At 33.7% G+C, this 21,256-nt stretch overlaps 2 protein-coding genes across 2 annotated transcripts; both read right to left on the bottom strand.

Moving 5' to 3' along the window:
• Positions 1–1,204: 1,204 nt before the first annotated feature.
• On the bottom strand, positions 1,205–6,118 carry LOC108199340 (serine/threonine protein phosphatase 2A 57 kDa regulatory subunit B' kappa isoform). The gene is made up of 3 exons (XM_017367119.2): positions 5,814–6,118; positions 4,001–5,168; positions 1,205–1,767 (listed from the first exon to the last, which is right to left on the bottom strand). Exons 2-3 carry the CDS (start codon positions 5,138–5,140, stop codon positions 1,408–1,410), a joined length of 1,500 nt encoding a protein of 499 aa, XP_017222608.1. The 5' UTR covers positions 5,141–5,168; positions 5,814–6,118; the 3' UTR covers positions 1,205–1,407.
• An 8,053-nt stretch (positions 6,119–14,171) lies between these two features.
• On the bottom strand, positions 14,172–17,962 carry LOC108199923 (palmitoyl-acyl carrier protein thioesterase, chloroplastic). Its single transcript, XM_017367947.2, has 7 exons — positions 17,603–17,962; positions 16,129–16,730; positions 15,872–16,005; positions 15,428–15,541; positions 14,977–15,148; positions 14,800–14,868; positions 14,172–14,709 (listed from the first exon to the last, which is right to left on the bottom strand). Exons 2-7 carry the CDS (start codon positions 16,630–16,632, stop codon positions 14,443–14,445), a joined length of 1,260 nt encoding a protein of 419 aa, XP_017223436.1. The 5' UTR covers positions 16,633–16,730; positions 17,603–17,962; the 3' UTR covers positions 14,172–14,442.
• Between the last annotated feature and the right edge of the window lie 3,294 nt (positions 17,963–21,256).

Below are 21,256 nucleotides of genomic sequence, written 5' to 3' on the forward strand. Positions count from 1 at the left end.
GCAACTCTACCTAACTATATCCCTCCAAGTTGTTTAAGCAACTGAAGTACCGTACATTTTCTTTAGTATAAGCAAGAAGCTACTTCTTTTAATCTTGTCCAAACGGCCCCAATATCTTCTGAAAACAATCAACGATATTATGATCTATTATTCTTATATCAGGATCCGGTCTATGAAATTTACCTAAACCCTTGAACCATCCATCTTTTGCATTCCATTTTTCTTGCTCTTTCTATCATGTTTCATAGATTTTGAGGCTTCCATGTTTCTGCAGATGAGTCTGCAATTTTAACTTTATATGAAGTCCAAAACGATGTAGCCTTTTCGCATGATGTTGGTGTCAGTATAAGAGCATCTCCAAGAGGCTCTTCATTTAGACTCTTAACTTGAGATTTGAAGAGGGAGAGGAAAAATGTTGCTCTAAGAGACTCTTAGTGGCTCTTTAAATCACTAAGAGCCTCTTGTTTCTCTCTCCTCATTCCTCAAAGTTAAGAGCCACCACATTGCTTTTAACTTATTTTTTAACAATAAAAAAATCCTTCCCTCCAATTCACCTCCATCTTTCCCTCTCTTTTGTTATAGTGGAGCCCAATATATGAATAAAATATAAAATAGAGAAGAGATGTTGAGAGTATTGTTGGAGTTTACACTCTTAACTTGGTCCTAAATTGCTAAGAGCCACATTTTTTATATTATATTTAGGAGTCAACAAGGAGGCTCTTGGAGATGCTCTAAACTTACTATGCTTTTGCCCATGCTGCTAAATCTCCAGGTAGATATAGTGGATGATGAGGAATGACAAGCAGACTGGGGATACAATTATGAGGAGAGGCAAAATAAGATGCTATGGAATGACTGAACACATTCACATCACCAAGTTAGTCACAAATCACTCCAGACACCTGATAACTCACTCGGATTGGGCTTGTTCCCAGGACCATGCTTCCTGGTGGGACTGAGTTCCTCGAGCCAGGACCGGATTTGGTCCTAGGACCTCGAGAATGTAGCTGGTCCGGATTATATCCTATCAAGTATCAACACCTGCAAAAATTCTACTCAGAAACAGATCTTTTGCATAGAAGTGCAGGTAGGAGAATATCTTGTTTTCGTGGCTGTGTTAGACAGCAATAGGTGGAAACAGTTCGTCTTTGCAGGCGAGTTTCTGTTCATTTACGACATCAGGGAGAATGTGAAATGGCGGAGGTTAAAAACAAACGAGAAGTTCCAATGCACCTTAAAACGGAGACTACTACATTACAAAGGTTGTCAAAGTCTAACAATATATAGAACAAAGATGGTATCAGAACCAACACTTGAAACAGATCATTATCACCATTCTGCAGCTAATCCGAAATAAAACTTATATATAACATACTCTTCTACTATAGCTCCTAGTGCATCCATAAATTAGCAAGCAACAACACATGGAGCAGATTCTATTATGCTAGATACATCATTGGCAACTGGTTGTTGATAACTAGCTGCGTTTTCGAGGCGCTCCCACGTCATTCTCCGCCTTTCAGCAGCCAAAGTTGACTGAGAAGTTTCTTCTGCAAATTTTTGCTGGCATACAAGCACAAGCTCTGGATCCATCTCTGAGAACATGTTTCTTACATTCTGGGTTAGGTTGAGCACTGCTCGGTTCCAGTGGTTCTGAATGTTCCGCTCTAAAGCTGGGAATACTAGTGGCATAATCACCTGTCGGTTCTGCATTATGAGGTAAAGAATGTGCTCATTGTTCCAGAAGAAGTGGGCACGCTCAGCAACCTAAAAACAATTTGAGAATATGGTTCAAAAGCTGACCTCAAATGTAAAGAAATTACAATCATTTATCTTGCAACTCAGTAGACTGGAACTAGGGCTGGCAATTTCGGGTTTCGGGTCGGGTTCGGGTCGGGTTGACAGTCGCGGGTCAAAAAATTTACCGAACCCAAACCCGACCCGAAAATTTAATGGGTCAGAATACCCAACCCGAACCCGACCCGCACTACCCGCGGGTAACCCGAACCCGACCCGAAAATTAATATTTATTAATAAAAATAATTTTTAAATAATAAATAAATATTATTATAATCCAAATAAATTAATTTTTATTAAATTAAATAATTTTATATTAAATTTAACTAATAAATTTTATAAAAATAATATAAATATATATAATATTTATATTATATATTAATTTTCGGGTAATTTCGGGTCAATTTCGGGTAACCCGAATTCAACCCGAAAATGACCCGATTTTTCTGGGTTGATTTTGGGTCAACCCGAATTCGACCCGAACCCGAAAACCCCCAACCCGAATTCGTATTTTGCGGGTCGAATTCGTGTCGGGTTGTCGGGTCGGGTCCAATATTGCCACCCCTAACTGGAACTATGCAGCATATGTTAATTAATAATTATTCAACAGATCTGATATGCAAGGAGGATAAACTCATAAACCTCCTTTACTACTATTGGTCCAACCAAGCCACGCGTCAGAATCAAACAAAAATCAATTGTCAGATGTCTACAAGTTCATATAAAGCTCATGCCTTGAAAATGTAATTCTTTGAGCCGGTCATGACACGTTTAAATGGCCAAAAATTTTAAGTGCAGTAAACTTGGTGACACCGAGCAGGTAGCAAAAGCATAATGTAGTAAAGAAGTAAGCATTTGGTCTTCACAATCCCCTGCTACTATTAGAATTTTGTTTCAATTATGGTACAGAATAGACATAATTGCTAAAAATCTCATCACAAGAACATCTATGCAAAGTCAGGATCAGTTACTCAAAAAAATGAGACAAAAAACTAAAAAGTTGCAATACCCAAGTAACGAGAAAGATTTAGTACCAACACAACAGGAATGCAGGTTGAAATCATTTTTTTTTTTTTTCATGTTTAAAAAACATGCTCGTGTCGACAGATAGAAGAGAATTCATTATCCATCAGAAAAATTGAGAGGGTAATTATATGCATTAAATTTACAAGTAGATACAATATATATAAGGAAACAGGCAAAGACCATTCGGGAGACTGGTGGAATAGATGTTATAAAAAATAGAAGATGCTCTCATGGCAGAGTACCTAAGACACTAGACAGTTGGTTCAATCGGTCTCAGTAGCAGGTTTTTGCTAACAGATGGAACATCTAAGCATTATGGAATTTTGGATCTCAAATTAGCAATTAGTAATGTTATCATTATCCTAGCAAAATATGAGGCCACAATCTGGTACTTCAGAGGCAAAAAGATGCCATATTTGGGATGACATATGTTGGTTATTCGAGAACTTGATCAACTGTCTGTCTCCTAATATAATGTGCAACAAGAAAGTTACTTTTAATTAGCCAAACTCACATATAAAGGTCTCTTTTTTATCACTGAATGTGAATGCCATTGTACATTCCTGCATTATTACATGTTTGGGCTAAGGTAAAAGTACATTCAAATCATAGCCAGAGTTAACAAATACATGTTGTCTACGATCATTATTATGAATATTGCAGGTCAACATTAGAGTTGAGTTATACTACACAGACCACATTAGATATGGAGAAAGAATTACCTGAAGATCTACGAACCAGCTGACTGTCTCAAAATTTTGTGACCTATTTTTTTGTTATATTCTTAGGGTAGCCAAAATTGGCAATTGATTTATACTAGTAGCTCTTCCATGGATCGTTTTAGACAGCTTGAACTTGTTTAGTTTTATTCTAGCATAAAATAACCGTGGCTTTACTATAGCCGGAATGCACAATGGGAATAGAGTAAGACGTGCGAGAGTTTCTTATTTCCACAAAAAGATGGTAATCATATTAATTAAATGGGAAAGAAGAGCAGCCACTCACCTATTAAGGATCTTAAAAGTTAATGCCTACTTATCCCCCATAAACAGGCTCTAATCATATGGCATACATCCATTTGTTATTTTATTTTGTGCAATCTGGCTACGCTTGAATATTTTTCAGTCACAAGTATCTCACAAACAATAAGAATTGGAAGAAAACTCTGGCAAATTACCTGGAAATGGGAGCTGTTGAGGCAGCACGCAATACGACGAAACAACAGAACCATGACCTTTTCAAACTCATCCATAGTAATCATCTCTAGAAGCTCTTCTAACTCACTTAAGAACATTAGTTCTTTCTGGCTGTTAGTGACTGGCCAGCATTTTAACAGGCCCTTTATCACAGTACCAGCCAACTTTGGCTCCTTTTCTACAAACTGTACAATGCAATATGTTAGCTGGTGATGGTAAATGCCCACAGACTTTGGTTTATGTAAAGGAATTAAAGCTCTCGTCAAAAACATCTTGTGCTCCTTTTTCAACGGTAGAGCAAAGCCACTTATTACACTCCCAAAAATCTCTAAAAGCTCAGCAATTCCATTATGCCTTTCAGTTTCGAAAACAAATCTGTAAATGATGTTTCCAACAGCCATTCTGATAAATGGCCTGTGAACCATAAATTTCCCGTACACTCGGTGTAAAATTGATTTCAAACAATCTCTTTCTCTTGGATCCTCAGAATCAAAAAGTTCAAGTAATCTTAATATGAAACCATTATCTACATACTTCTTCGCCACCTTTGCATCCAGAGAATTATAACTTAAAAATCGAAGGAGTAGATCATATACGAGCTGCAAATGTGACCAAGCCAGATCAAACCAAGGTTCTTCATCTTCAGCCTCACCTCGAGCACCATGAGAAGCATATTTGGGTGGAAAATCTCTGAACAAGTTACTGGCACACATCTTACACATAGCAGAAACCGCTGACTCATTAAACTTTGCAGAATCAGAGGCAAGAAACTCAATGAGCTCTACCAATATTTGGTGTTTAAGATCCTTTTCCGTTGAGTGCTTATCAGGGTCACTAAAATCATATACTAAACAGCAGAAATTTAACTTGCTCACAAAAAGGTTCTGTTTATCCGAATTGGGAACATCTTTGAATAGTATATGAGGCTCAATCATCTCTGCTCCAGCTGTATTACTTGCAGGGAAAATCGACGAAGACATCCGTTTAACAGCATTCAGTCGACTTGAAATGACATTGACTACATCAGTTGCATTGCTGCTGGAACTGCTCCCAGTCGCAGAATCTACTGAACTGGATTTTGATGATTTCCGAGGGAGCTTTGCAAGTATTTGCTTCAACATAGTAGATACGATTCCAATATGAATTTCACTGTATACACAATTCAGTGTCACAATCAGACCATCATGCAATCCCAAAAAAAGACATCGATTTGCTTTAAGATTCCACCAGGCATATTTCCTTATGTTGACACTGATTTAAGTTAAGACCTTACGATAAAATCATAAAACTAAGTTTACATACTTGCATTACAAGAGGGAATGTCAAGCAAAATACTAGAATTTACAATGCCATTTGGGAAAGTAGATTCCGTAATCCAATACCATTCACAATACAAACAGATTAAATGCAAAATTTGCTTCACCATAAAAAAAGAAAAAAGAATCCCATTTAGAGCATCAAAAACTTTCAAGATGGCCCTTTACATATAACCCTTATGCTTCAAAACTTCATCTATGAATTCGAATTCAACCAAACTAGCCTCATTTATAACACAATTACTAAACTAGATCAACATCAACCAACTAAAATTGTGTTCAAGGACACCTATATATAAACAGCTATTCAGATGTACATGGTGTATACATTGCAGATCTGGTATAAAATGCCAATAAAAGTCACAAACAAATAAACAACCTCATCATACAAAACCGAAAAATCAAACCTATAGAGACAAGATTCATAAAGTAATGATCATTAAAAAAGAACCACATAATTAGTTTGAAGAAACCATACCCAAGAATCAAATCAAGATCTAGAGTGAAAATGAGCAGCCTGGCCTAAAGAAAAGATGGGTTTGGTGAAGATTTAAGCAACAAGCAATAATGTGAGTGTTTACTTGGGATTGAAGCTTTAATGATGAGTTTAGGAGGAGCCCATTTGAGGTAATCAAGAATAGAGAGAGAGATACAGAGAGAGAGAGAGAGAGATTATGTAGTGAGAAGGGGTTGGCTCCTCGATTGAAGAGCAGGGTGCATGGTGGGACTGGACTTTCCTGTAAGACACAGGCCGAGTGTTGAAACTAGTTACTGTACTTTCCTTTTCTTTAACCTGGTGTGCATTTTTGGGTGTTGTCGAATCTCTGTCTCGGGTAATTATCGTACTACATAAATTCACCGTGGAGTAATATTGAACGCATGTAATTGAAAGTCCGTAAAAATTAGAGGTCATTTGGGTCAATTTAAAATAAGTGCGTATTGTTTAAAATAAAAAAGTATAATAGAAGCTAGATACAAGTTAAGACTTATAAGTGTTTAAAGTTTTTGGGAATGAAGTAGAAGCCGTAAAACAAAAGTTAGTATTCTCAACTTCTTATTTCTTACTCCCTCCGTCCCACCAGGTAGTTTACGTTCACTGTTTGCACGCATTTTGAGGCTCTTATAAAGGATAGGTGAATAATATTTTTTTAAATTTTTTTTTTCTGAATAAAAGTTTAGACATCAAACTTTTTTTCAATAATTTTTTAAAAATTATATATAAAATGTAAGTATACTTTATAGGAGCCTTAAAATGCGTGCCAAAAAGTAACGTAAAGAACCTGGTGGGACGGAGGGAGTAACATTTTACACAAATGTTACAAATAAGTGTTTCCAACTTATAAACCCAGAAGCCGGGCCTTTAAGCCCCGGCCAAACACCCTTAAGAATCATTTTCATTTGATTTTTTGTCAAATTTTAGTACTCGACGATGCTCAATTCAAGGATGATTCATTGATTTATTTTATGATTAGTGAGTCCAGTTAATAAAAGTTGAAACTCATACTCTTTGTATTTAAATAAATAATTTCATTATATGGAATAAAAATCTTAATCTCACTTGGTGGATAATCAATTCTCGATTATCTATTAAAATACACATTATCATTTCTTTATTTCCAAAGTTCTTATTCTTATTCTAGATTCTCATTACCAACATCCAAACACCATCATATAGTATCTTTATTGAAATTTAAACTATCTATCTTGCTTTTTAAGTACTTAATTTTGAAAATCTCGAGTACTTTTTCGAGGATTTGAAAATTTCAATACTCAATTATTGTTTAATTTGTAGGTTCTGGATAAAGGCAATGCTAGAGACCCCAAATATTTTCTCCAAAAATCTTTACCAAATGATGTAGCAAACACTTAGAATATTATAATTGGGTGATTGATGAATCTGCAGGAGGGTCTCATTATTATGGGAGTGAAAACAACTAATAACACTCCGACACGTCATTTGGAAAAAAAAATTGGATTTTTTTTTTGGAGTCTCTAGCATTTTCCTCTGGATAAATATAATTATAATAGTTCTTATTATTTTATTATGGGTTGAGCTGACTAATTATTACATAATAAAATTATGTATGTGGCAGTTATTACTTTGACCGATAACATGTACTTGAATTTAGAAAAGATGGAATTAGAAAAGTTAATTACATATAGAGAGAGGTGGGAGAGAGAGAGAGTTAGAAGGAGTGTTTATTTAAAAAAAAAAGAGATGTATTTAAAAAATATATGCATGAATAAGAATTAGAAGGAGCGTTTATTTAAAAAAAAATAAGAGATGTATTTTTCAATTTTTATTTTTGATAAAAATGGAAAAATACGTTTTTTTTTAAGATAAGTAATTATTTTGAAAACAAGCCATTTCTCGTGATAATGCTGATGCACGCTTCCCAATTTTAATGCTCGAGGTCGCGAGAGTCATCATAATATATGCATGAAAATGCGTAGGGTATTTGTCTCGTGAATCCTTTCACCGCCGCATAACATTTTCTAACTAACTCACGTAACAAGTATTTAATTTTGTCATTCAATTGAGTGGAACATGTGAATATAGACAATCTTTTAATATCATTTTTTTATTAGAACTGATCTTTCCGACCTATATTTCTTTGACTAATCAACTCGCAAACAACTTCTCAAACCTCTTGAAATATATCAAATTCGCCGACATACATTTAAGTTGGACATCCGTCTTAGATTTTGTTTGGGGTTGTCGAATCTTTGTCTCATGTAATTATCGCACTACATAAATTCACTAAAGAGTAATATTTAATATATGAAATTGAAAGGTTGTAAAAATTAGGATTTTTTTTTTATTTTGTTGTCAAATTTCAGTACTCGTCAATGCTCAATTAGTGGACAAGAGGGCATTTGGTTCGATTAATGGGCCTGATCAATGTGACTCAGAAACTCAAATCTATATATTGGTGTTTGGATAGAATATTTCGTTGCATAGAATGAGAATCTCAATTTCTCTTTCCTTACTTACCCCTTTGTATACCCATTCTCATATCCACACATACGCCTCGTTCTCATCCCAATTTTCATCCCGAAATAACATTTAAACACCATATAGTATTTTTATTTGAAATTTAAACTATCTATCTAGATATTTGAGTACTAAATTTTGAAAATCTTGAGTATTTTTTTAGGATTTGAAAATTCTTATTCAAGTAATGTTTGATTTACAAGTATTTGGATAAATATAATTAAAAAATTTCTTAATATACTAATATGGGCTGAGTTAACTAATTTTGATGTGATAAAAATATGTATGTGGCAATTATTATTTTTAGTCGATGTGAGTGTTGCACGAATTAATCTATATGACCTCGGATTGTTACAAGTACTTAAATTTAGAGTGGGGGAGAGGGAGGGGTTTATTTTAATAGAATAGGAGATGTATTTTTAAATTCTTATTTTTGACAGAAAAATAGAAAATACGTATTTTTTAAGACAAGTAGTTATTTTAGAAACAAACCACGTCTCGTGATAATGTTGATGCACGCTATCCCAATTTTAATGCCCGAAGTCGCAAGGGGCATCATAATATATGCAAGAAGATGCGTCTTTAAGATAATATGGTATTTCTCTCGTGAATCCTTTCAACCGTCGCACTATGTGTTTGAACCTACCTCATGTAATAAATATCTAATTTTGTTTTTTAATTGATTGGAATATGTGAATATAAAAAATAAAATTACTTCCATTTTAGTTCAAGTTGATTTTTTGTGAAGAATGATACGGATAAAAATCATTCATGAGTAAATAAAATAAATTGACTGTTATGATTAATACGGGACATGACAACACACAAGATGAGACAAGACTTTACTAAGTGTATTAAATCTAATATACTTTATATATTATGCAGCATTACCCAGTCTTAATAAGCCAGCTACAAGTTAAGATAATTATTAAAACTTATTAATAAAAATATTTTAAGTTATTTATAGACCCGGATATCTACAGACAATTGATTGGACATCTTCTAATAGTCAGTAGATCAGACATCGTATATACCGTTAATTATCTTAGTCAATTCATGGAACACCCCCGAATTGCTGTTATGATGACGAGATCTTTATTTTACATTATTTTGAAGATACAATTGATCATGAACTCCTTCTATCATCTTCAAGGGTACATATATTTTGATTGAGCTGGATGTCTAATCACTCGACGAGCTACAACAGATTATTTTACCATGCTCTTTCTTAAATCAAAGAAAATACAGACTATCTCATGATCCCATGCGCACGCGAACCTTACTGCAGAGTGAATGACTTCAATATATTCGTCTCAATGATCTTGGTATTTAAATTTCAAAATCAATACCATTGTATCGTGACAATCAAGCTACGATTCTGATAGCAAAAAATAATATTTTGATGAACGAGCAAAACATATGGAACTCCATTGCTATTTCGTCCATGAAAAACTTTCTCACATATATTTCTTCAACTATTCAACTCGCAAACAACTTCCCAAGCCTGTTGAAATATATCAATTTCACTGACTTTCATCCAAGTTGGGCATACGGTCTTAGAGCCTGTTTGGTGGGCTCCCAAAAGCCTATATTTTAAATTATCTTTATATTTAAGTTGAAAAATGTTGGTTTGTTCGTAAGTCAGAACTGACTTAGAATGAATTTGATCACTTAAATAAATAATATATTAAATTCTTTGTCATTACATCTTTAATAACTCATAAATCAATAATAACATGAATATAACCCAACACATTTTAAACTGCACACTTAACAGATTAAGTCAATATATAATCTATAAATTATTATTTTAAACGAATTTTATTTCAAATTGCTCACCGTTCTCGTCAAACGCTATCAAGTGGCTACTCGATCTCCACGGGGCTCAGTTTTAGCCACTAGAATCACCATATTACTATGTTAAATTAATAAACATAAAATTTGATACAATCCTAATTGACAAATGATGTATCAGCCACATGAATAACAAAAAAGAATTACAACCGAAGATTATAAAAAAAAATATTAAAACAAATATAGCAAACACATCACCTAATGTGTGTGTGTATATATATATTATAATTATAATGATTTATATGAGTTTTTATAAAGATCGGAGAATGATGAGAACTTTGATATAATGCTCCTGTTTTACGGGAAGGATCTTCAGTTTCTGGACTTGTGCTTTTATTGACCCGTTTGTATAAATAAGTAGATGCACTTTTAAGAAGTTGATAATGCTAACTTCTCGCTCAGAATTTCTACTTATTTTTCAAACACTTTATTAATTTATTAACTACTCACTTCTAATCTATTTTTTTTTATTTTAAACAAGAAATCTTTTTTATTAAATTTGTGAGAAACGGTCGTAATATCTTATTTTAAACACACGGAGAAGGGTTCTTGATCCTAAGAAGCTTGCTCCTAAGAAATTTGTGAGAAACGGTCGTAATATCTAATATTATAGAGCATGTTCGAGTCCAAGTTCCCAACAAGTCAGTTAAAGCTCAAGATAATTACTAAAACTTGCATGTAAAAATCCTAAATTCTTATGTTATTAATATATATCTTATCAAGTTGTCGTGTCTGGGAATATAGTTTAGGAACTTGTGTATATAATGTTGTTGCATAGCTTCAGTGTATCACAGAGTGATAACAAATATTCAGCTTCAATTTATGATTATTTTACTCCTCTTCGTTTCAATTTATATGTCTATTTCTTTGCATAAAATTTATTTTAGTTAGTTGTCCAATTAAATTTTCAATATAAAATTATATTTTCAAATTATTTCTACTTCACATACTCCCTCTGTCCCATTTAATTCTATACGTTTCTTTTTAACTGCTCGACACGCATTTCAATGATCTTATAAAATATAGTTCCATAACTTATTTTTGAGATATTCTTTTTCTGTATAAAAATATAACATCCAAACTTTAATTCAGAAAAGAAAATTTTTAAAAATAGATTGCACAACTACACTTTTTAAGAGCATTAAAGTCCGTGCCGCGTCCCTGTCCCCCAATGTATACAAATCAGGGGGACGGAGGGAGTATAAAATATGTTATTTGTATTTTCTAGATCAACCTCATTCTACATATTACAATCATTTAATACAATTAATCTATAAATATTCAATTTTCTTAAACGATGTGATGTTTTATAAGCAGACATTCAATTTGAAATTGAGGTACTAATATATAGTATAGTTCCTTGCAAAGTACTAAGAATCTAAATTAAAACTGGAAACACTCGACTCACTAATAAAAAGAATGTACATGTGAATCATATTTTAATTGACGAATGACGCTTATCTTCATTTATCAAACACTTATTAATTTTCTTTTCGATTTAAAAGTATTATTTGAAAAAAGTTGTATATTTCTTTTATTAGGACATAATTCTATTTATTTCTCACCAAATTTGCTTTACTTCGAATTATATCAACTTTCCGAACCGTGGTAATGTTTAAACACCTCGATAGCAATCCCTATCACGTTAACAAATTAGCTAACTCGAAAAAAATTGTATACAAGAAATAAAAGTTAATTATCAACTGGATCACTTATTCCATTCCATTCCAATGTATCATCCGTATCACTGCGAAATTTTTAATCTCACATAAACCACTCATCAGACTACCAGTTGCATGCCGTTAAATCAAATCAAAATAGACGTTACATTTAACTTTTTCTGTTAAGTTCAAGTTAACCATGATGTTTAACATTACTCATTTGCTTGTTCTTTTGAAACTTAAGTATTTATGCTTGTCTTTAAATTTTATTTAAATGTTGCAGCTCTTGATTATTGCAATTATTGTAAAAGTAGAAAGTAAATAAATCAAATACAAAAAAAAAGATTTTTTATTAAATAAACTAGAAAGTAAATAAATCAAATACAAAAAAATATAACAAAATTTTTTATATTAATAACACTAGAAAGTAGTATTAAGTTTTTAATTTCAGTACAAGTCCAAAACACCAGATATGCACACTTATATTTACTGGAGAATGAAGTGAAGTGGAATACACAGTCAGCAAAAGTAGCTGTTATTTTTTCACATCTGTTGCTACCATTAGTTTTTTAAATTTGATTTAATGAAATGCAACCTTTAGTCTGTTGAGTGGTTTATATGAGACCAAAAATTTCGCAGCGATGCAGATAAGATAAGACATTAGGCTGGAATAAGTGATTCAGTTGATAATTAACCCAAGAAATAATAACAAATGTAAGGTATATAGGATGGGCCCACTTAAAGATAAGGTGTTCCCCAGTTGGGAAATTGGGCCAAATTATCTGTCAGCTTTCTCATGGAGTAGGGACTAGGTGGGCCGACTGATCAACCCAACACACTCTTAATACACGGTCTGCTATAATACCGTTTCACCTCAAATTCTCAAATTATAGTTAGATACCCAATCTTTTACCTAATAGACCAGGGGTGTATTTACATGATATTTTAATAAATTGTTTTTAGTTTATGAATTTTTTAATGAATTATATTTGATTTTGATTTTGCGCAGATCCTTGATAAAATATTGCAGAGCTGATATAGATTCTTTAGAGTTTAACTATAATCCTACAAAATCTAATAGATTTTGATGAGATTACAAATTATTTAAAATACAGAATACCATCCCACAAAAACCTTCATTTTACGAAGTCCAAAAAAATCCATCAATATTTGAATACCATCATATTTTAATGAATTTTAAACAATCTCAATTAAATATTATCAAATTTTAAGCATAATTTATGATTGAATGTGACCAGATTTTGTAGCATAATTTGAATACCCCAAGATTCTGTTACATTTTTTTAAATCCGAGTTGGATACCTTCAGATTTTGTGAATGAAAAAAATAATTTAAAATTTCAATGAATACACCTCCCCTAAGGTTGTGTTCACTTGTATGAAATGAATCCGGCGGTTAAGTTTCATTGTATATTTAAACATTTTGGTTTTTATATATTGATTTTTCAAGTGTGTGTTTATGGGCACATACTAAGCACCAACTCTCATGAAAATGGCTTAATTTAATTGGCGGGATTGGTGTGAATGCAGGGGACCATTAACATTTAATATCCATCCAGCAATCAAAGGTTAGTATTCTCATGAGAGTTAGTGACTATTATGTGTGCATGGACAAGAAAATTCGTTTATATATTTATTTTTATTAAAATAATAATTATTTATGATATATATAAATCTAACTATTGAAATATTTTGATATCTATGGATGACTTATTGCATTTATTTTATTTAAATAAAAGAGGGTGCAAAATTTAGCAGGAATAAAGGAATTAAAAGCCCACGTTTTAGTGGGTTTCATGGAAGCAAAAGTAGCATCTGGCACAGCTTGCAGATTTGTCCTTTTTAATATTTTATTTTTCCAGAATATTTAGAGAAAACTCTGGTAATTGGAGCCCAATCATGAAAAGTTTGCTTTATCCATTGTCTTCCATGTGCCTGATCCGACCTCCACCACCAAGAACTGTTCATAAATTTCACACTTTTTTAGATTTGAGGAAATCTAGGTGTCAAATTTTATAATATCGGTGGTGGTCCATCGGCAGCAGCTTAGTTCAAATTGATTTCATAATACCGGGAAACTGGACTTCACACGCATTTTAATGCTCAGGTAAATTATAGTTTCATAAATTATTTTTTTTTGGGATTTTCTACTTTCGCAAAAAAATAGAAAGTTATGAAGGTAGACTTTATATTCACGTCAAAATAGATGCCGATCAATTATCCAACCCTGTTTGAAGCCAAACCCGTCAGAGATGCTCTTGTGATATTGCCTGTTATATACCAGCCTGAAACTTGTAGGTTACAAAGAGAATAACCAAACCATATTTCATTACACATATTGAACCAGCACTGCAATGTCCTAATAGGCAAACCAACACAACAAGAGTCATGGCTACTTACAATGGGGTTACATTTCCTCTATTCCTCTCATGATTAAGGATAAACCATAAAATAAAATGAATATAATAATTTATAGACAGAGAGCCAGATATAGTAGGTAGGATTTTCAGACATGTGAGATTTTTTACAAATGCATTGTGAGTTTGTGACACACATCCATGTTATTGTAGATGTTATCTATGCGCTTTCTGATGGAAACTGATCAAAGCTTACTCCGTGGCCACGCTTAGGCCTCCACTCGGTTCTTCCCTTCATGATCTCAGCACCATCATTGAGTCGAAGTGAATGCTGACACTCAACGTGGCCGTGGTCTGCCAGATCACCCTGGCCTTTGTTCAGAATAGAAGTAAGGGAGTCGAGCACACTGTCCCTGTTACACTCCTTTCGGTACTCCAGAGTCATGCTAGCTAGCTCGTGACTCTCCATAATTGGCTGCGGTGCACTCTGCAAGAACCAGCATGGCTTTTTAAGCACAGATTTAATGAAAGAATCACAGTTATTCAGTTAAGCATATCGCATAAGCATAAACCTTACCTCAAGTATCCAGTCGACATATTTTACATTGTTAACATGCTGGTTGACATCCAAATCGCCCCATCTTGGCTAATGAATTAAATAAAAGATCGGAATTTAGAGGAAAAGAAACCAAAGCAGTGTGGAAATCTAATACACAGAGGCAATAGCCCTCATCGATGAGTTGCAGAGACATACCGTTAGTCCAGTCTGGATATAATCTGCACTGTTATCAGTAAGTTTGGGTAATTTTCTACTATCTTCATCTACAACAGGAGGCGCATCAACAAAAAAACTTCCTATTTCAGCTCGGACTTCATCTGGAAGTTTGGACAACTTCCTTGTCTCTTTGTTCATCATCACCCAACAACTGCATTGAATAATTTAATATATCTGGTTAGTGTGGTGGAACACAATGCGCAAAATGGCAATTTTCCATCTTTAGCTAAATCTTTCGTGACAGATGTATTTTATATTAGACAGACTGTCCATGTTAGAGCATAGATCACGCCATACAGCTATGGAAGTGACACTGATTTTGCATAAAGAGCGAAGAAAACTTGAAGCTATTTAAAAAGAAAATCAAAGATGCGCCTAATTTAACCATGAAGAAAGACAGAGAAGGAAATTAAACATCACAGCATCCAACCTAGAAGCTCTAGTCAATATTTCCCCGGTATTGTAGTCTCGAAGAACCCAATCACGACGCATTCCATTCTTACCCGCTGCAGCTACCCAAGTATCTACTTGAACAACATCTCCCCTGCAATCAATTTAAGTACATGCTTAGAGAACAGACAAATTCAGTACAAGTGACCAAAGGGAGGTTAATTGTTCAAAAATAAATAAATATAACAAGTATAAATTATCCAATATAAATTATCTTGTTAATCAGGAAGATTAAAGTTGATCAATGGTAAATCATATCTTCTAATTCTGATTATAACCAAAACAAACTCCACACTAACTGAATCATATCAATCAGATCCATCCTTTATCACGAATCACAAAAGTTATCTATAAACTATGTTGTTTCATAAGAAAAGAGGTATCATGGTAGATTAGAATATGTTATGAAACAAGTATGGCTTACCAAGTTGGATATCGATCAAACATGACCTGCATTTTGGTGACCACCCATATGAGGTTCTTTTTACACATCTCTGGAGTAGAACCAAAGCCATCACCCAGTAGCCCCGCCTGCTTTACATGGTTAAGAGCTGTATCCTGCAAAAGAAGATAGAAAGATGTGCTCGCTATGACATGTATTCGAGGCAAGAAATTGATTGAAACAGCACCGAATTTAAGGTCACAAGTGATTAGCATAAAAGTTGTGATATATAAGCCTACCTGCAAATGATTCATCAGTGTCTCCACAGATGCAGTCCGATCAGCCCCAATTTCATACGAACGAATGGAAAAATTTTGACGGAAAGCTAATCCATCATGAACAATCCGGCCCAAACCAAAGGGGTCACCTAGCATATCAAGCCGTTTTGGCTTCCAATCAACCACCGTCCATTGCTTCTCAGCTGCCAAGAAAATGGTTGTGATAGCCGCAAGGAGCATACTCCAATCAGGCAACTGGTTAATAAATGTCCTTGGGGGCGGCGAAGAAGATATTTGATCATCGCTCTTAAGGCCTTCCATCACCCCAACTCTGGAACCATTAACCTTGGTTGGAGCTTGTGCACTGGCCTTCACCTGCAAAGTCTTAGAAGAAACCGATTTCGACCTGATTCCCCGTGCATCAACACTTGCAGGAAGGCCTCCAACGTTTCCGCCAGGCTTGCCACTAGAGGCATCAGATGCCGGAGAAACGGAAAAGAATGCTGTACTGGCAGTAGCAGCCATAGCAATCGATATGGCCTCACCAAAAACAAGAAGGGTATATCCAAATCTCGATCAAACGAATTCAAAACAAATCACAAATTATTGCATCACTGTCTCCTCTGCATAACACAAAATTTTACAGATCAATAACTCTCTCCCATACACAAATGAAACTCAAAAATTTCACACAATTGTTATCAAATAAGTTTATTAAAAACAAAAGAACAAAGCTTAGGTTTGACTCTTCTGTCCTATATAGTAAATTAATATAGACAGATAGTCTCTGTATCACATACTGCTCAACCAAAAGAATGTACAGATAGATAGACAGACAACCAATACCAAACTTTATTCAACAAAACACTCTACAAACAATTATTTTTAGTATGTAGTCCTACAAGATTTTAACGCGCCTTGTCACTAGTCTATCAACGAATCCTCGAACATTTTATTAAAAGTCGAAAAACTAAAACCAATAATTCATAAATAAGCCTACAAGATTTCAACAGACCTTGTCACTAGTGAATCCTTGAACATTTTATTAAAACCCGAAAAACTAAAACCAATAATTCATAAATAATAATTATTACATATATATTGCCTCATAGCTCAAAATTTTCCAAGAAACATCTGGATCACTAAATTTGAAAAAGATGGTCCAAGACTTGAAAAGTCCAGATAGTCATAAACATACAGAGGAACATAGCTGTCTTTCTACATAACAATCAAGAAAACTAAATAAACCATAGCCACACAAAATCACAAAATGCTCAGCACGTTTAAACTAATTCAAAGACATGCATACCTAACAACAACAGATCTGAGCTAAAACTACAAAAATTTCCAATTCTATATCCTACCCACATAAAAAGATCAGATTTTTTTCATGCGACGAAAGCTGGCCCGGACACACAGTATAAAGAAACTCGTAATAAAAAACACGGATTTGATCACAAGATAATAAAAAAAGTACATGCAGAACTGGACATACCTTGATCAGCAGCAGCTCAGTAGATTCTCGAAAAGAATATGAAAAAGATTCACACGTAGAAATAAATTGTGTCTAAAATATAGAAATGATAGAATTATATAGAAGTCTCGTTGGTTGTGTATGATAAAAAAAAGTGCAATAATATGCTTCGATCTGCAGACCCCGAACTCGGTGGATTCCAGTTACGTAGGGTTCCTGATAAATAAATTATTTTATTTTTTTGTAGGAGAGATTTTGAGAGAGAGAGAGAGAGATTTGAGGAGAGAGGGTAGTATATGTGTTTGTGAGAAGCGAGTTTTGGAGGGGAGAGTATTTATAGTAAGCTTTAACTACTTTACTCCCGCCTTTCATTTTCTGTTTCCACTTTTACTCGCTTTTTTTTCTTTTTGATTTGTTTACCTACTTGCTCTCTTTCTATTACTTCTACCCCTTTCTCTCTTCGTTATTTTTATTTTTTAATAAATAAATAATTTTATTAAGATGAGACGTTTAACAAAATGAGTATTTGAACTTCATGCAGGACAAATTCTCGAGCTGTCAATTATAACTTGACTGTAAAATAAAAAACGAGTTAAGCAAATAATCGTTTTGTTTTCAGATCGCTCAACACATAAAATATTCAAATTTTGCAAAAAAAATATTAAAATGAAATCTCGAACAATTTAACCTACACCAATTCATAACAGTTGACTTTTACATAAGTATCATCTGTAGCCCAAAATTCAGAACTATCAATTACATCAACTGATATTAGAGCAACAAATGTTCAAAATAAGAAAAAAAAAATTCGTTGTTAAAGGTGAGCTCTTCCAATATTTACCACCGTTCCAAAATCGACGTGAGTCTTATAAATTTCCCAAAAATACCATATAAATCTTTATCAGAAATTAACCAAAACACATACCGAACTCACAAAAATATCAAAACATATCCCAAAAAGATGGGACACGACTACCAACTTTGATAACAAGATACTCAACAATATCTAATTCGAAAAAGATTAGATCTAAATTTTATTAAAATATCTGATAAATGAAAAAGAGAAGGAGAGAGTGGATAACGCTTAATTGATAAGAGAAATGAAGATCCGAAAAACAAAAAAGTGACATTTAGTTACCTAATTACGGGAGTCGACTTTGAAATGGGCCGAAATCAAAACTCGAAATCAAAATAATCGGTCATGGTTATAATTTTCATTTAAATCAAGACAAAAGACATGTACATATTCTGAAATTAGGATGGGACTAAAACATGTCAATATGTTTTATATGAATATTTGAACTCCCGATTTCCGGAATCTGTGTCAAAAATGGGTGCAATCTATGATCTCCGCGTGCAGTGACGAAACCAGGAATGAAGTTTAAAGGGGCTCAAATTTGGAAGCACCGATTGAAACTTGAATACCGAACCTTGATATCACATTCATCAAAGAGAGACGACCATCTCTCTTGGTTGCAAGTATTGATTGGTTAAAAAACCTCAAAGAAAACGTTGTTTAGAGTGCATTAACATAAATACAGCAGTAGGCAGCGGCGCCAAAAAAAAATTGACTTATAAAATAGTGATTTTTGTACGCCACATAATGGTTGTAGACCTCCCAAAAAGCGTAAGCAACCAGTTTCAAATGACATGACTATTCATTATTCCTTTCCAAGATGTCGCCGTATCTCCATGTGTGGCCGCCGGAGGGAGAGCGCAGCCGAGCAGGTTGTCACGGATCAGCGGCTAAATGAATTTATCGCAGTGAGAAGCTAAGTTAGGGTAGTGTCAGGTGTGTGCGTATGACTTATGAGTGTATCTGTTTGAATGTATTTGTTAATCAAATAAGGCTTCAAGAGGTTGTCCTAATGATATAAGGCATCATTAGGACATTGTTGGATCAACATTTTTCATCAAATGTCCTAAATTATGACTTATGACATGTTATAAGGCATTCTCTAAGTACCCTAAATTATATCCGCATAAATGATTCAGCGGGGCTGAAAAAAAATTTACACTATTTTTTCGAGGTTGGGGGGCTCTAGCATCCCCTAGCCCCTCGGATTCCGCGACTGTCCGCATGTGTTGCATTCAAAATAAGTGTAACTTGTTTAACTATAGAATCCAAGTGTGATCAATACGTGGTTAAAAGTTAGAAGGCCATCTAGATGGTTCATGTAGGACACATCATTTGTTTAAAGGTGAATATATGTTCAGAACCTGGTGCCCTACTTTAATTAGGAGGATCTCTTTGACTTGTTTAAGATTCCAAATCAAATGTAAACGCTAATTAAACATAATTAAACTACTCGAATCAGGGACAGAAGCTTGTAGAATATATATGTGTAATTGTCAAAGTAGATTTCTCTGGCATTTGCAAAAGCTTGGAGTGATATTAAGCTTTTATATATCAATGTTCATTTCCACCAAACTAATAATGTATAAGGGGTGAGAATATCATCGACTCGAAACCCGATCCTACCAATACGTAACATGATTCAAGAATCTGAAATGACTTGAAATTAGAATTTTATTTTTCAAAATTTCAATTTTAAATTTTATTTAATTTTCAATTTTATTTAATTTTAAATGATTCTAGTTTGATCCGAAATCTATCCGATTACTAACACGAACACGACGGTCGTCCCTGTAATTGTAATTCTGTATTCATAAATTAAACGTGATTAGATATCTTATTTTAGTATTCGTGATTTCGTGTGGTGACCACTAATCAAATGAAAATCTTGAAATGTCCGAATAATGTCGGTTAATTATTGGAAACCATATTTTCGGTTTCTGTTTATGGGGTTTGGACCAATGTTTTTCACTCTTCAAGGCTCTATTTTGATTTTTGCGTGTGGCCATGCATAATATTTTGGGAGTTCGTAATTTTTTATCGTTTTGTTTGGATTAAATTAATTTACCTTCAAATACCTTGTTTTATTCCTATATGAGCAATAAATGACGTATATAATTTATATTATTCGTGTTTCCGTTGTTCTGTATGGAAATTATTTAAGACTGTCCATATTTTTATGTGCTTTAATATAATTAACTATCTTTTAAAACCTTTTATGAATGAAACTATGTAATCAATATTTTAATTGATTAACATTAATAAGTTTCATTAAAGTGTCAAAAGTTGAAATATTATATTGAAAAAAGAATATGAAATCCTCAAATTTAGTTTATTTATGAGAAAAGTTATTTATTGAAAAACGAAAGACGTTTAAAGCATCTCCAGCAGATTAGTTATATGATGTCCTAAACTAAAATCTTGAGAAATATGGACAAAAATTCAAGGGCTTTTTTTATTCATAACCACGTTTTTAATCTTATTTTCAAAAATACTACCTTCTCCAATCTTATTTTCAAAAATACCACCTTCTCTAAAATATTTTCAAAAATACTGTGGTTGCATATGCAACCACAGTATTTGTAAACTGGAACTTGAAATCAGGATTTGTAGTTGCATATATGGTTGCATATGAGGTTGTATTCAGTTGATTCTATTGCAATCTAATGGCGTCGCCAGGGGCACCCATACATCAGTTGCAACTTACAGTTTTTCGTTGCATATTGCAACTGATGTATGGGTGCCCCTGGCGGGGCCATTAGATTGCAATAGAATCAACTGAATGCAACCTCATATGCAACTAAATGCAACTGAAAACT

This window comes from Daucus carota, chromosome 8 (assembly GCF_001625215.2).
Source record: "Daucus carota subsp. sativus chromosome 8, DH1 v3.0, whole genome shotgun sequence".
In the NCBI taxonomy this organism is placed as follows: domain Eukaryota; kingdom Viridiplantae; phylum Streptophyta; class Magnoliopsida; order Apiales; family Apiaceae; genus Daucus; species Daucus carota.